The sequence below is a fragment of the Cnephaeus nilssonii genome (genome assembly GCF_951640355.1).
Source record: "Cnephaeus nilssonii genome assembly, chromosome: 5".
Lineage (NCBI taxonomy): Eukaryota > Metazoa > Chordata > Mammalia > Chiroptera > Vespertilionidae > Cnephaeus > Cnephaeus nilssonii.
The window spans coordinates 92,875,063-92,896,729 of record NC_137076.1 but is presented as its reverse complement, the minus strand read 5'-3'; the positions used below and the strand labels follow the sequence as shown (position 1 = coordinate 92,896,729).

The following is a 21,667-nucleotide window of genomic DNA, read 5'->3' as shown; positions in this document are numbered from 1 at the left end:
TCTTATTTATCTGACCTTAGCTAATGTTCATTGAAGACTTGAAATCCCCTCACTTGCTAGTGAGAGTGTCTGTCTACAGGACTAATGAGGCATTCTGGGACATTAGTCTGGCTTCCTATTGTAACAGGAGCATTTGGACACTATACAAGCTTTGTTTTATTTTGACTACAAACTTCATGGCAATGGGATTGATATTACCACATTTGGGGTTGATGTTGAGTTAGCTTTGTTGTGGGTATGTTTAAGACTGTTCTTTAATGGATTTGATAACATCACTAATCCTGTTAAGAAATCACACTTCCTATGGCTTCAAGGGCTCATAGTATTCTTGAATTGCTTTCTTTTCTCAAAGGAAGATGCTAATTTTCTACTCTGTCAGTATCTATAAAAGGAAAGGGGGTAAAAACAAAAGAAAATCAAGTATGTGAGCATAGGTCACCCCAAATGGGCTATTTTCTCTTACACTGGCACCCTAACAATATGTAAAATAAGGACCTCCCACCCATGATTATTTTCCCTTTGCCATTCGGATCTGCCTTGAGAAATTTCAAGGGCTCCATTAGGAAGAAAGCTTCTAAAAACCATAGAAATCATATTGCTTTTGAAAGTGCTAATGCGAGTGGTAAGCTCTGCTGGCTGAAGCAGCAGGTCTCCAACTGCTTTATCTCTTATCAGTGGTTTAGCTTTGTGAATGAGAAATTCAGAGGCAACTGTGTAATTTTAAATTCTGATTACCACAAAGAAAGAAATGCATCTGACATGCCAATGCAGTAGCTTTGACTATTTTAATGGAAATATGTTGGAAATGGGGGAACCTTCCACCAAAGAGAAAGTGATGAAAGACCAAAAGAGAGACATTTTATATTTGAGATAAAAGACCTATTTTCTAAAGTTGTTTCTTTTATTATAACTCCCCCCCCCCCCCCCCCCCCACCTACTATGGGGCACCAGGCAAATGTATTATTCTGGGAACTGCTTTGTTATCTTTCTTGCGCCTAAGATTTCCTGGTGCAGGGGAAAGCTAGAAGATGGGTCTTGTTTACAACGTACTCAAATGAGATTTTCACCTTTCACAGAGCCTTAAAGAATAAGAACCAGGTGCTTACATGAATCTATGTATCTCTTTTGTCCAAGCGTTGTGCTACCTTTTACCTAAAATAAACAAAGGCAAGATATTCTCATCTAGCTGAAGGGCAGGGTTGCCCATTGAATCCTCCTTTGGTTGAATCCAGATAAAATGCTGAAGGACTCCTTTAGTGATGCCAATTAGGGTCTGTAAAATGGTGGTTGTTTTCATTAAGGAAAAACCCCCCACATTTCCTCCCTGACATGAATACTCATATTACAAAAGCTCGTTCATATTGATGCTATTTTAACAATATTGAGTAAAGCCGGGATTAGCGACAGGGATGTTGACTGAAGGGACAGATCTCAGGTAGGAACCTGCCTTACCACACAGAGGCAGATACGGAATTCAAAACAGTCCTCTTTGCACTCCCACTACATGAAAGAACAAAGACCCAGGGCCTTGGAAACAAAATGAAACTGGAATTAACCGGGTTCATCCCAGCAATAGCTTCATGAAAGGATGGTACAGTATTTTTTCTTCCTACATATTTTAAGATGCTTCTTTCAGTATTTCTAATTATGTATTGGTCTCACCAACCATTCAGGCCTGGTGTGGTCATAGCATTGTAAGTACAATGCAGGTATGAGTAACTGAGGTGGCGATGCCAAAAATACATGTTAAGTCAAAATATGGGCATCTTTTTGGACTATGGGGAGGTGAGGTGGAAACCTCTAAGTAGAGGTTGTAGAAATAGTCTCTTCAGGGGGAGAGATTCTGCATTTAAATCACAGGACCCCTGCTTCATTTATTGCCACATTAGATGCAGACAGGAGGAACCACCTATTAAAGGGCCAAGGAAAAAACTCTTGGAGGACCACAGCTTTTCTTTCCTTCCATCTTCCTCTAATTCCATCCTCCCTGTTCACCCCAGATCCTGGGAGCCTGCATTTCTCAGACAAGTGGATCAATTTTTTTTTTAATTAAACACAGCATAAGGCTAAGCTTTTTTCAGTGGCCAAGTATTTCTATTCTCAAGGACAGATGGACATGTAGGCTTACTCCATGCTATTGTGAAGTCTTTCTGTGCTGCTGTGTCCTACATGTACCATAAGTGACCTCTACATCAGGGGTCAGCGAGCTTATTCTATAAAGGCCAATTAGTAACTATTTACTAGTAATGCACTGTGGGCCATGAGATCTCTGGCACAGCTACTCAACCCTGCTGTTACAGTAGGAAATCGGTCATAGACAGCAGGTACATAAATGGATGTGGTTTTGTTACAATAAAACTTTATTTATGAAAACAGGTGATGAGCTGGATTTGGTTTAGGGACCACAGTTTGCTGACCCCTGCTCTAGAATTGAACCTCAAGCAATCTTTGGTCCATGGTGGCTGGATAGACAATGAAAATGATCCAAAGAAAACTGATGTAAAAGAAATGAAAACCAATGCAAGTTTATAAGATCTAGTACTTGGGTAACATAATTCAAAAGCCTCATATCAAATTTCCATCTACTTAGATGCCACCATAGGACTTTTAAAAACCTCCATCACCCCTTCATAGTTTCCCAAGACTGTACCTTTATGACCTAAGTGCTAAATCTACCTGGAGATCAATTTTTAATTTTTAAAACTCTTCTGAAGAATATAACCATACTAGACTGTCTAGAATATTGAAGATTCATTTGAGTTCTCTGTTATACCACCTGTTGCTTAATATACAGAAAGGTGTGATTGTCTAGAAACCATTATATATAATGATTAGAAAGAATCTCATTTTTTAAAATTAAAGGTTCTCAGATTTTAATGTAAAAGATATATATATTTTTTTCCAGAATTCAGGTAAAACTTTCTCTCATGACCATGAACAAATATTCTAGTGGAAGGAAGTAGGGAGAAAAAAAAAGTACATTGAAAAACTTAGAATGCATTTTACCACATCTAGAGTCTGAACAAAAATACACAATTTAATCCATGCCAAATTTCCTGCTCATTACCTGGTATGCTGTGGTCACTTAGCACAAAAGAAGATTAGGATTTTATGTCATGTCTGTTCCCCATGGCTGCTTGATTTCTATTCTTGGCAGCTATGATTATTTCTGTTTTATTTGTGATGTGATTACCTTTGGGATAAACTTTGTAAGTGGGATCAATACCAGTCTTTATCGGTATAAAATTCCCAAGGTGCTGACCTCAGCTTCCAGGTGATGATTAGAACAAAATCAGAGGAAAGAGATTCAAGAACCTTTTGTTTTCTTGTCATCCATACACTGTGTACTTAAGGTGGCAAAATGCAAGGATGGTCTGTCTGCTTAAAAACACTTTGTCTTAAGGTATTCAGCCACAAAGGACCTCCTCATAGCTACTTTTGTTTATCTGAATGATATGGGATAAATGTTCCCAATAGCCAAGGAGGGCCTTTCCCGGCTGGCCAAGCCCTGTGTGTGGTAAATACAGATTCTGGCAGCGTGATCCATAGGCTATAAGCAATACTGATCCAGAGCAACTTGGTAGCTTTTTTTTAGTTTTCTTTAGACCCTAGTGTTATAAACTTAGCAATCTCATGATCTGGCCCTTGAACAACCCACTTCTTCTATATGGGACATTGAGCAAGAGTGACTAGAAGGAGCTGGTGTCTGGAAGCCAGCAGGGCCATGGTCAGGCTGGAACCACCCATCCTCCCCCTACTTTTAAGTGACTAAGCAACACACAGCTTGCTTCTACATCCCACATATGCAAACCTTAGCTCAATGCTTGAGTGTCACCTCAAAGATATCCAACTTCATTTTATCTCCAATGACAAATCGTACCCTGCTTGTGAAGTAAGAAAAAATTAGGACCTTGCTGAGAAACAAAAAGATGCCATTCAGGCCTACCAATACTACTTCATTTAGGACTGTGGGGCCACTCCTTGCCGAGGGGCATCCAGGACTGTCTAAGCCAAATGTGTCTCCATGATCTATGTAGTGTTGCACTTGGCTTTTAAGATGCCCAGTCGCTACTAAACCATTGCCCTCCAATCATCCAAAATAAACTATAGGAAATGATAAGATAAATAGGATGTGCTTCTCCTTGCTGAGTGCATTGACTTAAGGCATAGGCACATTTCCCCCTCTTTGAACAGAGATGGTGTAATCCCCTGTCCCAGCACAAGAGCTGGCCAGGGTGACCCTGGAGCATGATGATGAAGGTGGAGTGATGGGTGGTAGCTGATGGCGGGAATTAGAGTTGTTTCCACGTGTGGGGGAGTGGGTGCTGCTGGGCCCAGGGGGCACAGTGATTCTGATAAAGATACTTGACTCAGTTTATGCTACACATCAGTAAGCCTTTGGGGGTGTGTGTGTGTGCGTGTAGTGATTTAGATCTGTTATTCTTGGAGGAAATATAATGGTAGATTTCAGAATATGACTATCCCTACACCGCAAAAATATATAAGAAGATCGAAGTCAGTGAGTGTGTGGCTCTACCTACCAATCACAAGAAAATATAAAAATAATTAGGTTACTCTTAGACTTCCATCTCCAAATGGGGGTTGGAGGTTCCACTCTTGTTAATTTTGATTGATCCTATAATTTTGGGTTGGAGTCTACTGAATAAGTCAGAAGTGAGGACAGAACAGATTTTGAGCCATTTCCCCCTTTTTAAACAGAGATGCATCACCCACTTACTCTTTGCCTGTAAGGCCATGGAGTAGCTTCCAGCCTACTGAGGAGCAGCTGTTATCTGATTTTGTGCTGATTTGTGACTCCTGTTTTGACTAGGGGGTTATATGTGAGTTTGAAGGAAGGAAGAGAGGAGTTGGGTGAGCAGTTTACACTTTGCTAAAATTCCTCCTCCTCATTCATCCAGCAACAAAGGCCCCCAAATATTTGACTGCAGAGGCAGACCAACCATTTGAGTTTCCTTGGTCGACTTCTGTGGGAGGTGTCGGCCAGCCTCACTCCAGCTGCAAAAGGAAACCAAATGCCCATTTTTAATCCCAGGGTCTCAGCGCTTGAGCATGACCTGGAGATTCCCGCCATCACTGCCCTGAAAGTGCAGATGCTGTTTGGTGAGTGTCTGATAACACTGAGTGATTCTGAAGGGTCTCAGGGTGCAGAGCCTGATCAGTGTTTTGATTTTATCTTGTAGGTGGTAGGGTGGGGATGGAAATGATGGTATCACAGGGTCACCCGTGGTTCCTTTTGTACTGAAACCTCATTTTATACAGAGGATATATATATTTATTTATATATATTTATATATATTTATATCCGCTCACTCACACACACACACACACACACAGACACTCACACTCACTCACCCGCGCACGCACACACAAGGTCTTTGATAGGCTTTCTGTGTTCTGGTAAAAATAGCTGGCAGCCCGTGTCTGAAGCCAGAAAAAGGCCTTCTGCTGCCGACAGCGTCCACTGTGAAGAGTCTCTCAAAGGCAGACACTTGTGTTTATCTGACAAGTGGAACCGGTTCCTGCCTGGGACAGGAATAGTCTCCCATTGGCGCAGACGCAGAGCTCGAAGACCTTCTGCCTCGTTCCTGTGGGTGTGTAGGATCCGTGAGGCAGCCTAGGTAGTTTGATTTTCGCAGCATCTAACTTGATCTAAAGAGAGTAGATAGGAAGGGGAGAGTTAGAGGCTGTCCTTGAACCTCCCGACATTCAGAAATAGCAGATGCATGTTCAGTTCCACTTGAATCAAATGAACACATACTCTGTGTTGAGTATTGTGGGTACCAGGGATGCGGAGATGAATGAGACAAAGTCTCTACCTCACAGAAGCTCATATTCCAGTAGAGACGACATAGCACTGGATGTATATTAGCATTTTGCAAAAGTATATCATGTAGAATGTGAATAGAGTCCTAGAGTGAAATACATTTGGGAATGCTAGCTTTAACCATTTTCTTTACTGGGGCACTTCTCAGACCCTCAATACGTCTGTGTGTATGGTACATCTTCAAAAATATATAGCATTTTCTGGACTTAAGTGAATGCTACAATATAACCAATCCCTTCAGTCTGAATTCTGACAGCGATAAACCATGTACATGATGCAGTCGCTGCTTTAAGTGTGTGTGGTTTGGAGTTTGTGGCTGTTTGAAGAGACAGTTTTGATAACTGACTGCTCTATCTGACGAGCTCTTTTAAAACAAATACAGTATAGCAAATGCCAGACCCATCAGAAGGCAGGCTTGGCGAACGGTGGCAGCTGGAGACGGGTCACCTTAAGTAGCTCTGAAAGGGAGGGTAGAGTTTTGCTTTAATAAAGAAAAACACATTTTTTCCTTATTTAAAAAATTCTTCAATAGAAAACTTTGCTTATGGATACAGCGAAGGCACTTTAAACAGTCGGCAGCTGAATTATGTTTTCTTTGGGGATTTGGCTTACGTTGCAAAAACATGAGCAACTATTCTGTCCACCCAAGTGAGATTGTGTTGGGTTAGTTAGGAGGATGAATATTTGCAATCTGTCAAGTGAAGTTTTGGCTTGTTCTGATCTGGGATAGCTGTTGGATCTAACTCTCTATACTAATGAAAGTAGAAACAGGCAACATCAACTTTAAAAAAGGACTACCAGTAAATTGTGTTCATCATTAGCCAGATGTGTGTGATATGCATCTTAGTTTGCCAGCTACATAAATCATATTTTAAGATGACAACAGATAGAATTTGGAAATAGCATTCCTCCCTACAGCCATATGTATTATTCTGTACTTGCTATTATCTCAGCACCTTACAAATACTGAGGCATAACTTTAATGTATTGTGGGTTTGGCTTATCGTTGTCCTGATCGACATAGCTGTTCCCAAAATAAAACCTTCCGGTTGGCTCCTTTGGTTGTTACAGCGTAGGATCAACTTCAGTGGTAAAGGGAGGAACCAACCAGTTTTGGGGAAGGCTGGCTGGTTGCAGCTGCATCTCTCTGGGCTCCTGGCCTTCTCAGCCCCTACCTCTCCATCTTTGGACTCCAGTCTCAGCTCTGTCCTGCAGGTGGCTTCCAGATTGCCGGCTTCTGCGTTTATTTCTACTCCTTTTGGGGCCTCCATCACCAGAGACCGGGTTGGGGACTCCAACCTGAAATATATACAAGACTAAGATTAAAGATCCCATTTCAGAATTTTTTTTTGTGTGTGTGTGTGGAAAATTTCAGAGCATTGAAGGGGCACTTCAATATTTGCTCAGGGCATTTGTCTAGCTTTGCTTTACAAACCTGGTCACATTGATGAGGGAGCACAGATCTGGGCTTCACCCTCATTGCATATCACCATGCTGAGCCAGAGAAGGGAATATCAGGAAATGTAGTGCCAGCTTAGCTAAGTTGATCAAATACAAATCCATACCACTATGTCATCCTGTTTTTAATGGCTGCTTTGGCTTAAACACTGTACTCGGTGGAATCCATTTTAACTTCTATTACAAAAACTGATTGAAATTAGCACCTACAAGAAGAAAGGAGAAACTTGGGATTTTCTATATAGCATCTGCTTTGAAGTCAAGTTACTCTGAAATCCATGCTCTTCATAAATGCAGTAGCTATGTAAATTTTATGAATGGAACTGCTGAAGTTTTAGAGATCTGTCTTTATTCTTTTAAAAAATATTTTTATTGATTTCAGAGAGAGGAAGGAGAGCGAGAGAGGAATAGAAACTTCAATGATGAGAGATTCATTGATCCAATGCTTTCTGCACGCCCCCTAACCGGGAATTGAACCTCAACCTCCCAGTTCATAGATTGACACTCAGCAACTGAGCCACACTGGCCTGGCAAGATCTGTCTGTCTTTATATAATGAGTTGAAAACCTAAGCAGAATACTCTAGGGTTGTGCTCTATAAAGATTTAAGAAATGGGTTGGATATTGTCATTTGAAGGTAATTTCTTTCAGAAATACAGTGATATTCAGTCCTTTTAGAGCAAAGCCATTTTGAAGTTTGCTTTTATGAAAGGCAATCTAGACCATCAGAAAACTCTTTTGAATCAATCCTTCTTTCATAGAGGAGAACTTGTTGGTTTATTTAATAAACATTTATTATACTAGACCTACAGAGACAGAGAAGTGGCCTCTTCCCAAGTCTGGAAGAGTCGTTAGGAAGTGACTCATTTATCTGGACAACATCTATTGAATTCCTATTATATGCAAAATGCTGTGGTTATAGTTGTAAACAATATAGACCTCCTTGCCTTAGTGAGTTTATGTGCTGTTGTAGAAGAGATACATTAAGCAGCTATTGGTTTATGGTGATGAAGATTCCTTAATGAAGAAGTTCAGGGGATTGTAAGAGTTTATATAACTGGGGACTGGCTTGTGGGAAGAGTTGGGGTCTGTGAAGGCTTATGATGACATCTGAAGGATAAGGAGGAGTTAATGTGGTGAAAGATGAGTGTTCCAAGCAGAGGGAGCAGCATGCATGAAGACTTTTAGGAGAAAAATAGTTATGTGGCTTAAAAAATTGAAAGACGGTTCATAGAGACTGTGGTAGTAAGAAGAAGAGGTAAGAGATAAGTTAGGCATGGCCTTGCAGAATATGATGACACAATAAAACATTTATAGAGGCTTAAAAAGATAACAGACAACATGAACTGATGTACATGTTGGAAAGATTTCTGTGGTAGTTAATTTTGTGTGTCAGTCAATCTGATTGGAACACAGGGTACCCAGGCATTTGGTCAAAGATTGCTCTGGGTGTATCTGAGAGGGTATTTCTGGATGAGAGTAACATTTAAATCAGTGGACTCAGTAAAATAGATTGCCCTCCCTCCCTCATCCAATCAGCTGAAGACCTGATCAGAACAAAGGCTTAGTAAGAAGGAACTTTGCCTGCCTATGTGAGCTGGGACATTGGTCTTCTGCTCGCAGACTAGGACTCACCCCACCACCGCTCCTGGATCTCTAGCTTGCTGGCTGCAAGTAAGGACTTCTCAGCTTCCATTATCAGGAGAAACAATTCCTTACAATAAATATCCTTATATATACTGTATTAGTCAAGGTTCTCCAGATATACAAAACAAACAGGGTGTGTGTGTATGATATTAACCTTAAATATATATATATCTGGCTACAGAGTGGATAAGAAGGGACATGAGAATTGCAAGGAGAAGAGCTAGAAGTCTGTGGTTATCCATGTGGGAGAAGATGGTAACTTGGATTTAATGATGGAATTAGAAATGATTTCCAGTGTTGAGTTTTATAACTGGTGTACTGTGTGGGTCAGCCACTGAGGTAGAAAGAGTGTAGGTGGACTACCTAGAGGATAAGAGCAGAAAATTGTGAGTGCAGTTTAGATGTGTTGAATTAGAGGTGATTGAAATGTCAGGTGGGAATGTGGATATACAGGGCTAGAGATAGAAATGGGGGAGGTGTGTTGGGTCGTGGTTGGCAGCAGATTCCTATGTTGCTGAGTTATTGACAGTGGTATACACAACCTCAAAAAAACCACAAAACTATCTGAAAACCTACTCAGAGTCTGGAGTGTCAGCTGACTCGTTTGGACTGCCAAGACTAGGAATGCACTCAGAGATGGTTGTCTTAGCCAAGGCGCAATGTAGGTGGCATCCTACCAGAGTGAATATTTCATTTGAAATGTCCTCACCCTATAGCTAGAGACAGAACAAGATCCTGACCAGAGTTCCAAAGTGCCCAGATGCTGTTGCCCTCTAAGGTGGTCTCACAGCTCCTGGGTGGCCCAGGGAATATGACAAGGACAAACTTGGTTGTGTCTCCTAGGTTTATAGGAAGCCCTGGGGAGATGCTTTCTCTATGCAACCATCATTTCCAGACACATCTCTGCATTCATTTGAAACCTCTCCTTCTCTGCTCAAATTGCATTTCAAGTACCAGTGAAACATGGGGCGGCAAGAGTGTCCCTTTCCTCCGCAGTTACACGAGGAAGTGCCATGAATCAAAAGAATTCACAAAACTTAAAATGCTATCACAAGGTCTGTTTCTAACACTCAGAGAATAATTTATTTGCTGTTGGCATTATCAGTTTGTTCTCTCTGTTTCAAGCTCATTTTTTGTTGAAATTGTTTTTGTTGAAACAGTGATTACTTACCCAGATTTCTCATTTTCATTTCCTTCATCATAAGAATCTACATTAATCACTTCCAACCTAGACAAGCTTTTAGATCATATTTTGCTCCTATCCTCAGAGAATGGAGACAATGGCTTTTATTACTTTGGGGAACGACCTTCAAAACATCATAAAAAACAAGTAATGTATGTGGTAAGTGAAATAGCAGAGGGTTAGCCAGCAGTCTTTCCTAGGAAGAGCAGAGTCACACTAACACCAACACCTGGGATTACTGTGTATGTTCTACGTTTGAGAGGAAAAAAGGAATTAGAAAAAGTTATGATTGAAAGCTAAACAATTTAGAAAATAATGATGGGAGGGTTTGTAAAGTTGGTGGTGCTTAGTCAATTGAAGTAGTTGCTTTCAGGGCGTTCTTGGATTGGCTGAGACCCATGGGTGGGAAATTTTTATTCAGTTAGAATCACATGAGGAGCTTTCGAAACTTGGGTCCCGTCCCATTAAGTCAGACTTCCAGGCCATCTATATTTTAAAAAATCTATATGGTGATGGTTGAAAACCACTGACTTAGAAGATCTGTGTGTTACAGATACACAATTTTTAATACGGAACCTTTACCACTTCACTGGTGGGAATAGAATGGTTATATATTTTTTTTTTAAATTTGAGAGCAAGACACATCAATTTGTTGTTCCACTTGTTAATGGATTCATTGGTCGATTCTTGTATGTGCCCTGACCAGGAATTGAACCTGCAACCTTGGTGTATGGAGATGATACTCTAACCAATTGAGTTAAAGGGCCAGGGCCAGAACGATTATGATATTGCTTCTAGGGGAAGAGTAACGAAAGCTGTGACCCCAGGAGCTAAGTTAATGTGCTTGATAAAATAAAGACCTGCAGTGCCTACTCTGTAGGTTCATTGTAACACCGGGGCCACTTGCAATTTTGGGTTGTTGATCTTATGATAATGTGTATATAAACTCTTAGCATACTAGTGGGGCTCTACTCAAAGAGTGTGTTTACTAGTATTTCTCAAACAATTTCTTCATTGATCTGAAATTCACTAGCTCTGGTTGAATCTTCAAGAGCTCCAAGTTGAATTCCCATTTCAAGAAAGTACCATATTTTAGTTGTGCTCTTTGATAAACCAATAGTAATGAACCAACAGCCATGTTGAAAAACCTGATTTGCTTCAGCATAGTGGGCTACTTTGAAGTCATGATGCAATTTTGATGCTAGACAACTTTCAGAGCACCATACTGGCTGCCAGCATGCCCAATACCGTGGCCCATTTACTTTTCAGTTTGAAAATTCATAATGCTCACTCTGACCACTTCTTCTTGCCACCTTTGTGACTCTTCCTGTATTTCTGAGTTAGGCTAAAAGTATGACATCGTGCCAATTAGGAACCTCAGAGGGAAACCCAGTGTCAAGTGCCAGTGACAGACTTAGATCCACATCTCAGTGAATTTATGTGACGTGCCCTGTGTGGTGGGTGCTTTTCATGTGTATTGTCCCATCTGATGTTCACTACCAGCCCCACTTGTGAGAGGAGGCAGTGGAGGGTTCCAGAGGTTAAATGTCATGGTGCAGACCATGTGCCTAGAGAGTTGCAGATCAAACCATGGCCTCCTGATTCCTAGCGGATATGCTTTATAATATTCCCTGGTTCTGACAGTTAAAAAACAGTTCTACATTTTAGGTAGAAATCTCATCCTGTAATCTGCTATGTCACCCAGAGTCCCCATAGGTTAGCACTTCAAATTTATAAAGACAAGCATTTGTTTTTAACAGTTTGGTTATCTCGAGGTTTCCTTTATCCAGGTGAAAGAGGATCTTCAACAGATTCTTCAGTGATACGACTTTAGCGACCCTCCTGGCCATCCTGTTGCAATGCATGGTAGGTCCATCTGCCTCATCCTCTAACTTTCCTCTCTGTGTGTCTGTTCCCTTCTCAGTCTTCAAGTTTTGCTTAAATGCCACATGTTTCCCTGACCACCCTTTCCATCACTCATGGACATTCCTTCATGCCACTGAACACAATTTGTCATCATTTCTTTCTTCCTCTAGAATAAGGTCTATAAAGGCAGAAAGTCCACTAGATTTATGCCCAGATCAAGGCTGTTGCTTGGGTAATCAATGAATATTTGTTGAATTAATGTGCCACTTAGATTCTGCCACCTAGCACGGAATACAGTGTTCTTGTTATGTTCTGAGTAAGGTCCAGAACCATAAAACACTCTCCCCTTCCCTTCCTGGTAAGATTCTGGACAATTTATTATTGTAGTCTAATTACATTAGAATTGGCAGTCATATTGGCATTATGTCATACTTTTAGACCAAAAAGATAAAATATGTCCCTCAGTTTGTGGCCCACTTTGCTAGTAACTACGTCATTCTACATTGGTGTGGCTATGGCCACAGTTTCCTCCCTTTTAAAAATTGCAATATGAATTTCTTGGGAGGGAATGTAGGAGAGTGGTTTAAAGCTTGAACTTTCAAGTCAGGAGTGTGAGTTCAGGCACTTCCAGCTACTGGATGTTTGACCTTGGAAAAGTAGACAAGTCTCCTTGAGGCTCAGCTATTTCTCAATGTTCAACAGTGATAACAATACCTCCCTTACAGGACTATCATGAAGCTGGAATGTGGCTATGTAGGTGAAGCCCTAGTCGAGTACATGAAATGTGATGATGAGTGATAGTTTTTATTACAGTACTAGAGGCCCAGTGCACGGATTTGTGCACTGGTGGGGGGTCATGGCCTGAGGGATTGGCCCACTGTGGGAGTGCCACTCATCCTAGTCAGGGAGCAGTGCTTTCACTGTGGGAGTGCACTGACCACCAGGGGAAAGCTCCTGTGTTGAGTGTCTGCCCCCTGATGGTCAGTGTGCATCATAGTTACTGGTTATTCTGGTCATTCCGCCATTTGGTTGCTGGGCTTTTATATATATATATAGATTCATCCAGATAAAAATTCTGTCACACCCATTCATCCCTCTCCACCTTAAACTGGGGTGAGAATGAATGAGTTTTTCCCCCACCATTTCTAATCCCCTCTGACTTCCTTAACATTTCATCATCCACAAGAGGCATCCTCGTTAATGTAGTGGCCACATGACAGACTTTGCAAAGAGCTGGAATGCCAAGAGTAATTTTATTAAAAAATGTTCAGAGATTAGTGGCCAAAGAAGTCCATTCTTCCTCCAAAAAATGTGTTTTGACTATTATAAGAGTTGCTAAAATGTCAATGACTTTGAGAAGGGACAATTTTGACACTCTCTCTGCATTTGTCAATTACTTTTGCCAGAGTTAAAAACTGGTCACATATAAATATGGTGCCTTCATAGCCTAACATGGGCTTCCGAATGGTGACTGGAAGCTGGGGCTTTGTAGCAAATCGTGTTTCTAATCATGTACTAGCCAAATTAACTGAGGTTTCCAAGAGACTGCCTATGAAACTACAGAAATGATCACTGCAGTTTCCAGAGGAAACTCTAGCCCATCCGGCACCCTGTCATCTCCAAAGCAATACATTCTTTACACTGAGAGATTCTTTCTCAAGTGAGCATGGAACTAAATAATTGATTTGAATATCAAAGAAATGATGTACATTTCCACACTAATGATAGTAATAACTCTCAAGCTTTCCCAATAAGAGCTAAAGGTCTCTGACATTTAACGACCCATGCAACTAAGCTGACTCCACGTGTACCTGGAGCCAGGCTGTCTAGTATTTTAATAAAGAATGAAAATTAAATTCACAAATGTTATTTAGATTTTTCCCCTTAAATGAAACCACTAGCTTTGATCTAGTCAATGCAGCTCCATGGGGCAGTGTATTACAGCAGAAGGAACACTGGACCAGGAGTAGATTCTTATGACCAGGTCTGCCACTAAGTTGTCATGTAGCCATGGGGACCCATTCTCCTAGCCCTAAAATGTACTTCATTGTAAATTTTGGAAGATTAATAGCAAGTGAGTGTACTGCCTGCCATGTGATTATAATGCAAATGGTCATGATGTCCTCCTTTCATTCCCAATGCTGACGCTCAGTAGACATCCTACAAAAACACTGCATTTGTTTATGTGCTATATGAGAACCCCTATCTGTGGGGGCCAAAACAGGTAAGCTCCATAGCTCCAAGAAGGCTGCTAAGTGGAAATTAGTATCTCCTAGGTGAATAATGATGCTTCATTCAAGTTTAATTTTATAAAAGCTACCTAATAAAAAAGTATTGCATATTAGGCACTGTGCTAGGAAAACAATTCTAGTCATTATACTATTATTAATCTTACTGTTAATGATCCCCATTTTATAAACAGGGAACATGAGGCTTGGGGATGTTAACCCTAAAGCTCACACAGCTAGGAGAGAGCATCAGAACCCACATTTTAAAATGCTACCCTAAAACTGCCTTTATTAACTGAGCAAATGTTAGAGTGGCAGAACTAAGTTTTAGGGCTCTGGGGAAAAGTAAATTATTAAAACAAAACCATAGGGTGAGCCTTGTGTTGAAAGACATTTTGACTAATGTGAATGTATACACTTAAGATGAAAGTAAATGGTTTCTGTTTGATATTAATTGAAAATTTCTATTTCTGGTCTAGCCATGAAATAAGCAATTGGTTAATATCTATTTTGCAATTAATTTGGTTAGTACACACTTTGCAATTTTTCACAACCCATTTCAGGATCGTCTCAGGGTCAGTGTGGTAAGCTGGTGGCTGAATACAGCGGAAGGCATTCTTTTGAGAGTGACTGGTGAATGTGAAACACTAATGATCACTATGTACTGAACACCTCTATGTTTTTGGACATTTACATGGTCCAAGGAATCTCTAGGGCACCCTCCCCAGTATGTGGCAGTATTCCTATTGAACAAGTGAGGTTCAGTAAGGTGGAGTGATTTGCCCAAAGCCACCTAGTCACTGACTTCCAGAGGTGGGACATGGTGACCAGGACTGTCTGGCTTCAAAGCAACCTTCTCAAAACTTCCCGCTGAATCATCAACTATCCCAGAGGATGAATACAGGACCCACTAAAAGGCCAGGGTTTCTTTGAAGTTTCTCCTACTCAGCTTAAAGTTATGTGACTTAGTATTCTACAGCATAAAATATCCCTATTCAATAGAAAAATAGTGACTCAATTTATCATTGGCTAAATTCTTTATCTTCTACCTTAAAGGTAAAACAATCTCCAGGAAGACATGTCAAGGATGTCCTATGGTTTCGTGTATCCTGGTTCAAGAAGCAGTGGTGTATGTGACCTTCGATGCTCACCTTCTCTGAGCCCTAACGTACTCATCTACAAAACAAGGGTAATGATGAATCTAATAGTTGCCTTATAAAGTTGTGTTTATATAGTGCTTGGCACAGGTCTGGACAATTCCATCTCATTACAACTGTGAAAGCAGGAAAAGAAAATCTCACAAACATGGTGTGATTGTTAGAAATGTAGAAAAAAATCATTTCACTCCTCTTTTCTGCCAGTGTTTTGATTAATGGTTCCCCGTTAAAAGCATGTTTCCTTCCAATCTGTAGACAGCCCTTTGGGATATGTTGCTCTTCATCTCAGTTTGAAGAACAAAGGAGAGTGGTTTTACTCTCTACAACAGCTCACAAAGTCATGAAACTCTGAAAATGATGGTTGGTCTGTTTTTACTTCAGATCCTTTAGTGGGGTGGTCCATTTTAGTCATGCCCACGACTGGTGTTGAATATATTCCTCTGTTTTTCATATGTTTGTTAATTTTATCACATAACAAATGGAGGGGAAAATGCTTGTACATTCTACCACTGCATTTCCAATGGGATTTAAATAAAAGCTCACTATAGGACTCAGGATGTCTCCTTGAAAGAGAGACATGATAATGATAGTAATAGCACAATTTATATAATATTCATTGAGTTCTTCCTGTATTCCAAGACTTTGCCTAAATTCTTTGTATCTTATCCCACTTAATGCTCGCTGCAACCCTAAGAGGTATATCTTTATATCATCTCCATGTAGCCAGTGCCAGACCTCACAGCTGCCTCATGATCTCTAAGGCCTTTGTTCACTGTCAGAAACATTTCTGTTCATCCATGTGGGAGATTGTCATTTGAGGGATAGAGAATAAACCTGGGGCAAATTGTGAGGACACTAAAGCCATGAGGAATAAGTCTTGTTATCAAAGGAATGATCATAGTATATATTAATGTGCTATTTTCTACTCAGAGCCACAAGGTAAATAAAAACTTCTCAGAAAAATCCAAGAATGATATATAGAATAGAATATATTTTGATGTAAAGCAAATTGTTTACATGGTGCAGATAGCTCGGCTAACAATAGCGTTTATCAAGATTATTTATTACAAGGCATTAAAATAAATCTGTTTTTCAATTACTCTCTAATGAAATGTACCAATTACCTTTTGAATGGTGACACATGGCTGTAATCTATTCTAGTGGGGATAAATCTTGTTTATACAAGGTTTCAAGGGCTCTCTCCTGAACTACATTAATTACTGATGTAAACAAAGATAGAAGGTTACTATCACATTTATCGATGGATCCTGAACTTCACTGCAATACAGTTCTCTGGGTTAGATGACATTAATCATCAGGTAATTTCCAACAGTTATGGTACAAAGCTGCCGTAAAGGGATATTTCTGCAAGCAGGCTGACTTTGGAGCTCATTTAGTAAGGTGGTCAAATCCTGGGGTAACAGGGAAGAGGTCACGTAGCTGTTATGCACAGTGTAGTTAGAAAATAGTGCTCTTTAGCAACTGGTGGGCTACCTGTTGGCCAACCAATGAATAACTACCCCAGAAAAGAGTCAAGCACTATTTCATAGAGTCTCACCCGGGTTGTGCTCATGAAATACTAGTAGGCTCCCACCAGTGCCAAGCTTGTGAAGTGGCACCACCTCTGAGAGAAAGTTTGTCCTGTGTGGGCTATTCATTCAGTAAGGAATTGGGAGGGAGAGAGAATGAGAGCGGTATTACTGTGGTTTCTGAGCACAAGACAATCTATCAACCTTGGTGTGGAGCCTGTTTCCTTCCCCCTTCTATGCGACCAAGTCACCCGGGGTTTCAGAGCAGACTGTGGGCTTTGCCATGAAGTGTTCTCCCTCGTTTCTGTTCTGGTTTTTAAAAATGTCAAGCTTTGATGGACCTATGTGCTGTATGGAGATAATAGTAGCACTGACCTCAGAGGATCTGGGGAAGATCAAATGAGATCTTGAATGTAAGACAACGTTACTACCTGGTACATTTTGGAAGTTCAAAGATGTTGGCTACATTATCATCGATAGTGAGGAAATGTGATTTTCATGAGCTCAAGAAAAATTTTTACATGTTCTTAACTCCCCAAACTACTTTCTATATTTTACATAGAAAGAAAACTTCTGCAAAAGATGGAAGGTAATTTATCAAGAGAAATACACTGATTATTTTCCCTGTTGGCCAATGTGTGGGTAATTTATATGTACAATATTTAGTCCATGGCTAGTAATATATAATATTCATAGTATTATTCTCATATGAAGAAACTAGGAGAAAAAGAAAAAGGGGACTCAGCTTATGCAACAATAGGTAAGAAGGAGAGCTAGGATTTAAACCTAAATGTTATAATTTAATAGTTTGCATTCTTTGCAGTGTGGTTAAGAATTGATTTTCTAGCATGTGCCTAGAAATACTAATATTTGGACTTTGTTTGGTCACCTTCTATTGAAAATTTTTGAATTCACTGTAAGAACTTTGGTGTTGCTGAGAAAACAGTCTCAATTTATGTGTGTTACCATGTCTGTCCTTACGAGTATTAATACAGTATTGACTATTGCTTGTCTTGTATAGAGATTTATTGCAGGGCAGCTCTGCAGGAGACACTGCGGTCAGTGCTGACAATATAATCAGGTCATGTTTAAGACAGTCGATGGCTATCCCTGTTTTGCCTAAGAGGAAACTGATTCAGAGAGAAAGAATAGGAACATGGACACATTCATAAACTTAGGTAGTAGAAAAAGTGGGATTAGAACACGAGGTGCTGTACAGCCTGGCTTGGAAAAGTAGAATAAGGTAAAGTCTCTCAATCTTGCTCTTTCTCCTATCCAATTTTTTCTCCCTCCTCACTCTCTTTTTTCTCTACCCTTGTTCTCCTCCCCATCTCTCTCCCTTTCACCTCTGTTTTCTTCCCCTCCCTTAGTCTCACACCACATTCTCTATTTTATCTCACTTTTTTTGTCCTTCCCTCTCTCTTTCTGTCTCACTCCTCCCCATTTTCCTCCTGGATCTTTCTCTGCCCCATTCCCATCTCACTTCTTTCTGATGTCTCTCCTTGCCTCTGCCTCACTCCTCATTCTCTCTACTATCTATTGATGTTTCCTTTCTCTCTCTCTCAACTTCCCACCTCTTAGTCTCTCCTGTCCCCCTCTCCCATCACCAGCAGAATACGAACTTAAACCATTTACAATGCATTTGGCTGCAGCCTTGACACATCTTCCTCTCCTCCTACCACAGAGGGAGGTCTTTTTCTCTGGGAAAAATGAACTACGCGGACTTCCAGTTCACAGGTCAATAAAGGATTTTTGTGATCCACTTCTCCTAATTAAGGGACTGGGGACAATAACTAATAAATGTTCCTTTCACTGCCTTTTGTCCTTTATGCTAAAAGGGCCTTCTTATTACTATATCTTAAACACTATCTGATTATATTGTCAGCACCACTGACTAGTGTCTCCTACAGAGCTGCCCTTCAATAAACCTCTATACAAATATTTTCTTGTAAAGAACATCCATCACTGATTGCACACATGGGGACTACACTCTGCAGTGCTCTGTGTTCACTCCTACATAATTATGAAGGACATGTGAGGTGCTAGGCTCCACAACTATTACACTGAATCCTGCCCTCATTGAGGTTACCGTCTCTGATGGTGCCCAGATATTTGGTCAAACATTACTCTTAATGGTCCTGTGAAGGCAATATTTAGATGAGGTTTACACATGAGTAGACTCTTAGTAAAGTAGATGCCCCTTCTAACATGGGTGGGTCTCATCCAATCAGTTAAAGGCCTTCACAGAAAAATACAAATCTCCCCAGAAGATTCTGCCAACAGACAGTCTTTAGACTCAAATTACACTTCCCTGGGTCTCCTGACAGCCGACCCTGCAGGTTTTGAACTTGGCAGACCTCCACCATGGCAGGAAACAGTTCCTAAAAGTACATTTTTCTCTACACATATACATCCTATTGGTTTTGTTTCTCTGGAGAACCCCAACTCATACACAGTCTAATGGAAAAGGTATTCAGAACTGCCAATGAAAAATTACAACAGTAAGTACCACTAAGGAGAAGGACACAGTTAAAGAAGTCTAAATCACAGATTTGCCCTAACTAGGGGAGTCACACAAGGTTTCCCTAAAGGAGTGGCCCTTGAGTTGGGATGCCAAGGACGTCACAGGCAGAGGAGACAGTTTGTGGAAAGACTTGTTGCCTTTTTCCTCTTAATCTTTATAGCACTTGGAAATAAATACTATCACCCCTATTTTATAGATGAGAACAGCAGAGCACACAGAGGTGAAATACCTTGTCCAAACCCAAGTAGCTGCAGTGGCCTGCTCAGATTCAGGAGTTTTAGGAAAACACTCACACCATACTGTTTTCTGGACTCAGATTGAAAGGTTGTCAATTTACTACACAGTCCTCATGCACTGAGATAAATGCTGGGAGTTCACACATGAGCATGACACAGAATCTAGGAAAGCTCAGTCCAATGAACTTGACACACACCACTGTTTTACAACTTGCTCAAGGAGCAGTAACCACCTTTGCAAGAGGAACGGGGAAGGCATCTCAGAGAAAGTGCCTCTGAGCATCTGCACTTTGAAAGATGTTTTAACTGCAGCTGAGATTTGTTTTAGTCGTGGAAATGGCTGCCACGAGTGAGTATTTTGTTACTCAGGTCCCTGGAAACATGAGGCATGCCATACCACGTAGGGAGCCACAGTGGGATGCACCAGGTGGGGCAGGAGGAGTGAGGGAACGCATGGACAAGTTTTCACCGGGTTTCCACAGGAAGCAATGAGCAAGTCATTAGCCAGGATGAGGAATTTCAGCAGGCTAGAGGGGCTCTCTCTCGTTTTCTGGTAACTGGCTGTGGGGTGATTAGAGCAGGAAAAGAGTGATCAAGAATGTGACGGCCTGACAGAGGAGGGGTGTGAGGGCTGGAAGGGACTCAGGATTGGTTGGTTTGCATAGGAAAGGTGTGCTGGCAGGTGAGTTGTGTGCTAACCCTAGGAGTTAGCTAACCCCGGTTGAGACAGTCCCTCCCAGCAAGTCCCCCTGCCCCCCAAAGTCAAAGCATCAGAATACAGAACAATGCAGTCAGGGTTATGCTGATGCCAGAGGGACCTATTCAGAAGAGAGAGGACAAGTCACTGGCGGGAGGGCCACGTCATGTTCAGAGCCACTGAGGCACAAAGGAGCCCGGGGGCCTTGGGGGATGACAAGGAACGTGTAGCTGGAGAACAGCACACACATGGTGGGGTGGAAGTGGGACTGGAGTAAAGTCCCTGGATGAGGACCCTAGATTTGACCTCCAAGCGAAAAGGTGCCATAGGTATCGGTGATCAGACAGTGTGTGTCTGAGGCATCATCCCCTGGAAAGCGACCTGCTGAGCACCGGCTCAGCGTTTCCCAGCCTGCAGGTGGAACTCCTCTGCAATGTCTATTTGCGGCCAACCCGGCGCCCAGGTGAAATGCTTTCCTTTTAAAAACACTTAATGTATTAATTTTACACATGAGGAAAAATCATATTAAATCTCACCACCTCATTAGCCAAACCACAAATACATTTTCAGAAATAAAAGTGGCCCCTGTCGTTTCCTAACTAAAGCCCGTAAGGTTTAACTACAGAGCAGACCTTGGAGAAAGGTAGTTTAGGGGGAACTTGGGGCTCAGCTTCCTGAGTGTGTGTGCAGGGCCTCCCCATTCCTCCTCCTGCGAGGTTGGTGGAGGCAGACGCGGGAAGATAGGACAGCCCTCTGCAGGGCAAGGGGGTGTTTTCCTCATGCTTGACACGCTGTCTCAGAGACAACAGGGAGCTGGTTAATGGTACAGTGGCCTTCTAGGGAAACAAACTAACGTTCCACTACCTCACCGTACGAGATGCAGAGAACACCCTGGCGGACCGGCAGCACGGGAAAAGAAAGCAATAGTGGAACGTGAACAGAAAACGTACCTTATGTCCAGCACTGGCATTAACACAGCAACCATTCCTCACAACCACTCTGCGAAACAGGTATCATTCCCTTTTTTAAATAGGGAAACGGAGGCACAGAGGTGCCAGGCAGGGCTAAGACAGCTTGTCTGACTTCAGAGCCCTCTGTCCAACACATTTCAGGAGCCCAGTGAGAAGCCAGTGAGCCCTGGAGCAGAAAACCTGCATTTGGATCCCAGATGGAAGGCTTCAGGCCTCAGTTTCTCAAAAACTTTGCAAGGTAGTTGTGAGGTTTGAATGAAATAATGCATGTGAGCTGACACCAAAGACAGCCCTTGTTGCAAATACTTCTGCCACCAGTCCTAGCAT

The 21,667-nt window shown here is 41.4% G+C and overlaps 1 protein-coding gene across 1 annotated transcript in view; it reads right to left on the bottom strand.

The window, feature by feature from the left end:
- Positions 1-2,804: 2,804 nt before the first annotated feature.
- Positions 2,805-21,667, bottom strand: part of SGCD (sarcoglycan delta) — a 293,989-nt gene continuing 275,126 nt past the window's right edge. The window contains exons 7-8 of the mRNA XM_079771674.1: positions 7,021-7,144; positions 2,805-5,670 (exon numbers count right to left, since the gene is read on the bottom strand). Of these exons, the coding sequence (XP_079627800.1) occupies positions 5,497-5,670; positions 7,021-7,144 (298 nt within the window). The 3' untranslated portion in view covers positions 2,805-5,496. The remainder of the gene's footprint in view (positions 5,671-7,020; positions 7,145-21,667) is intronic.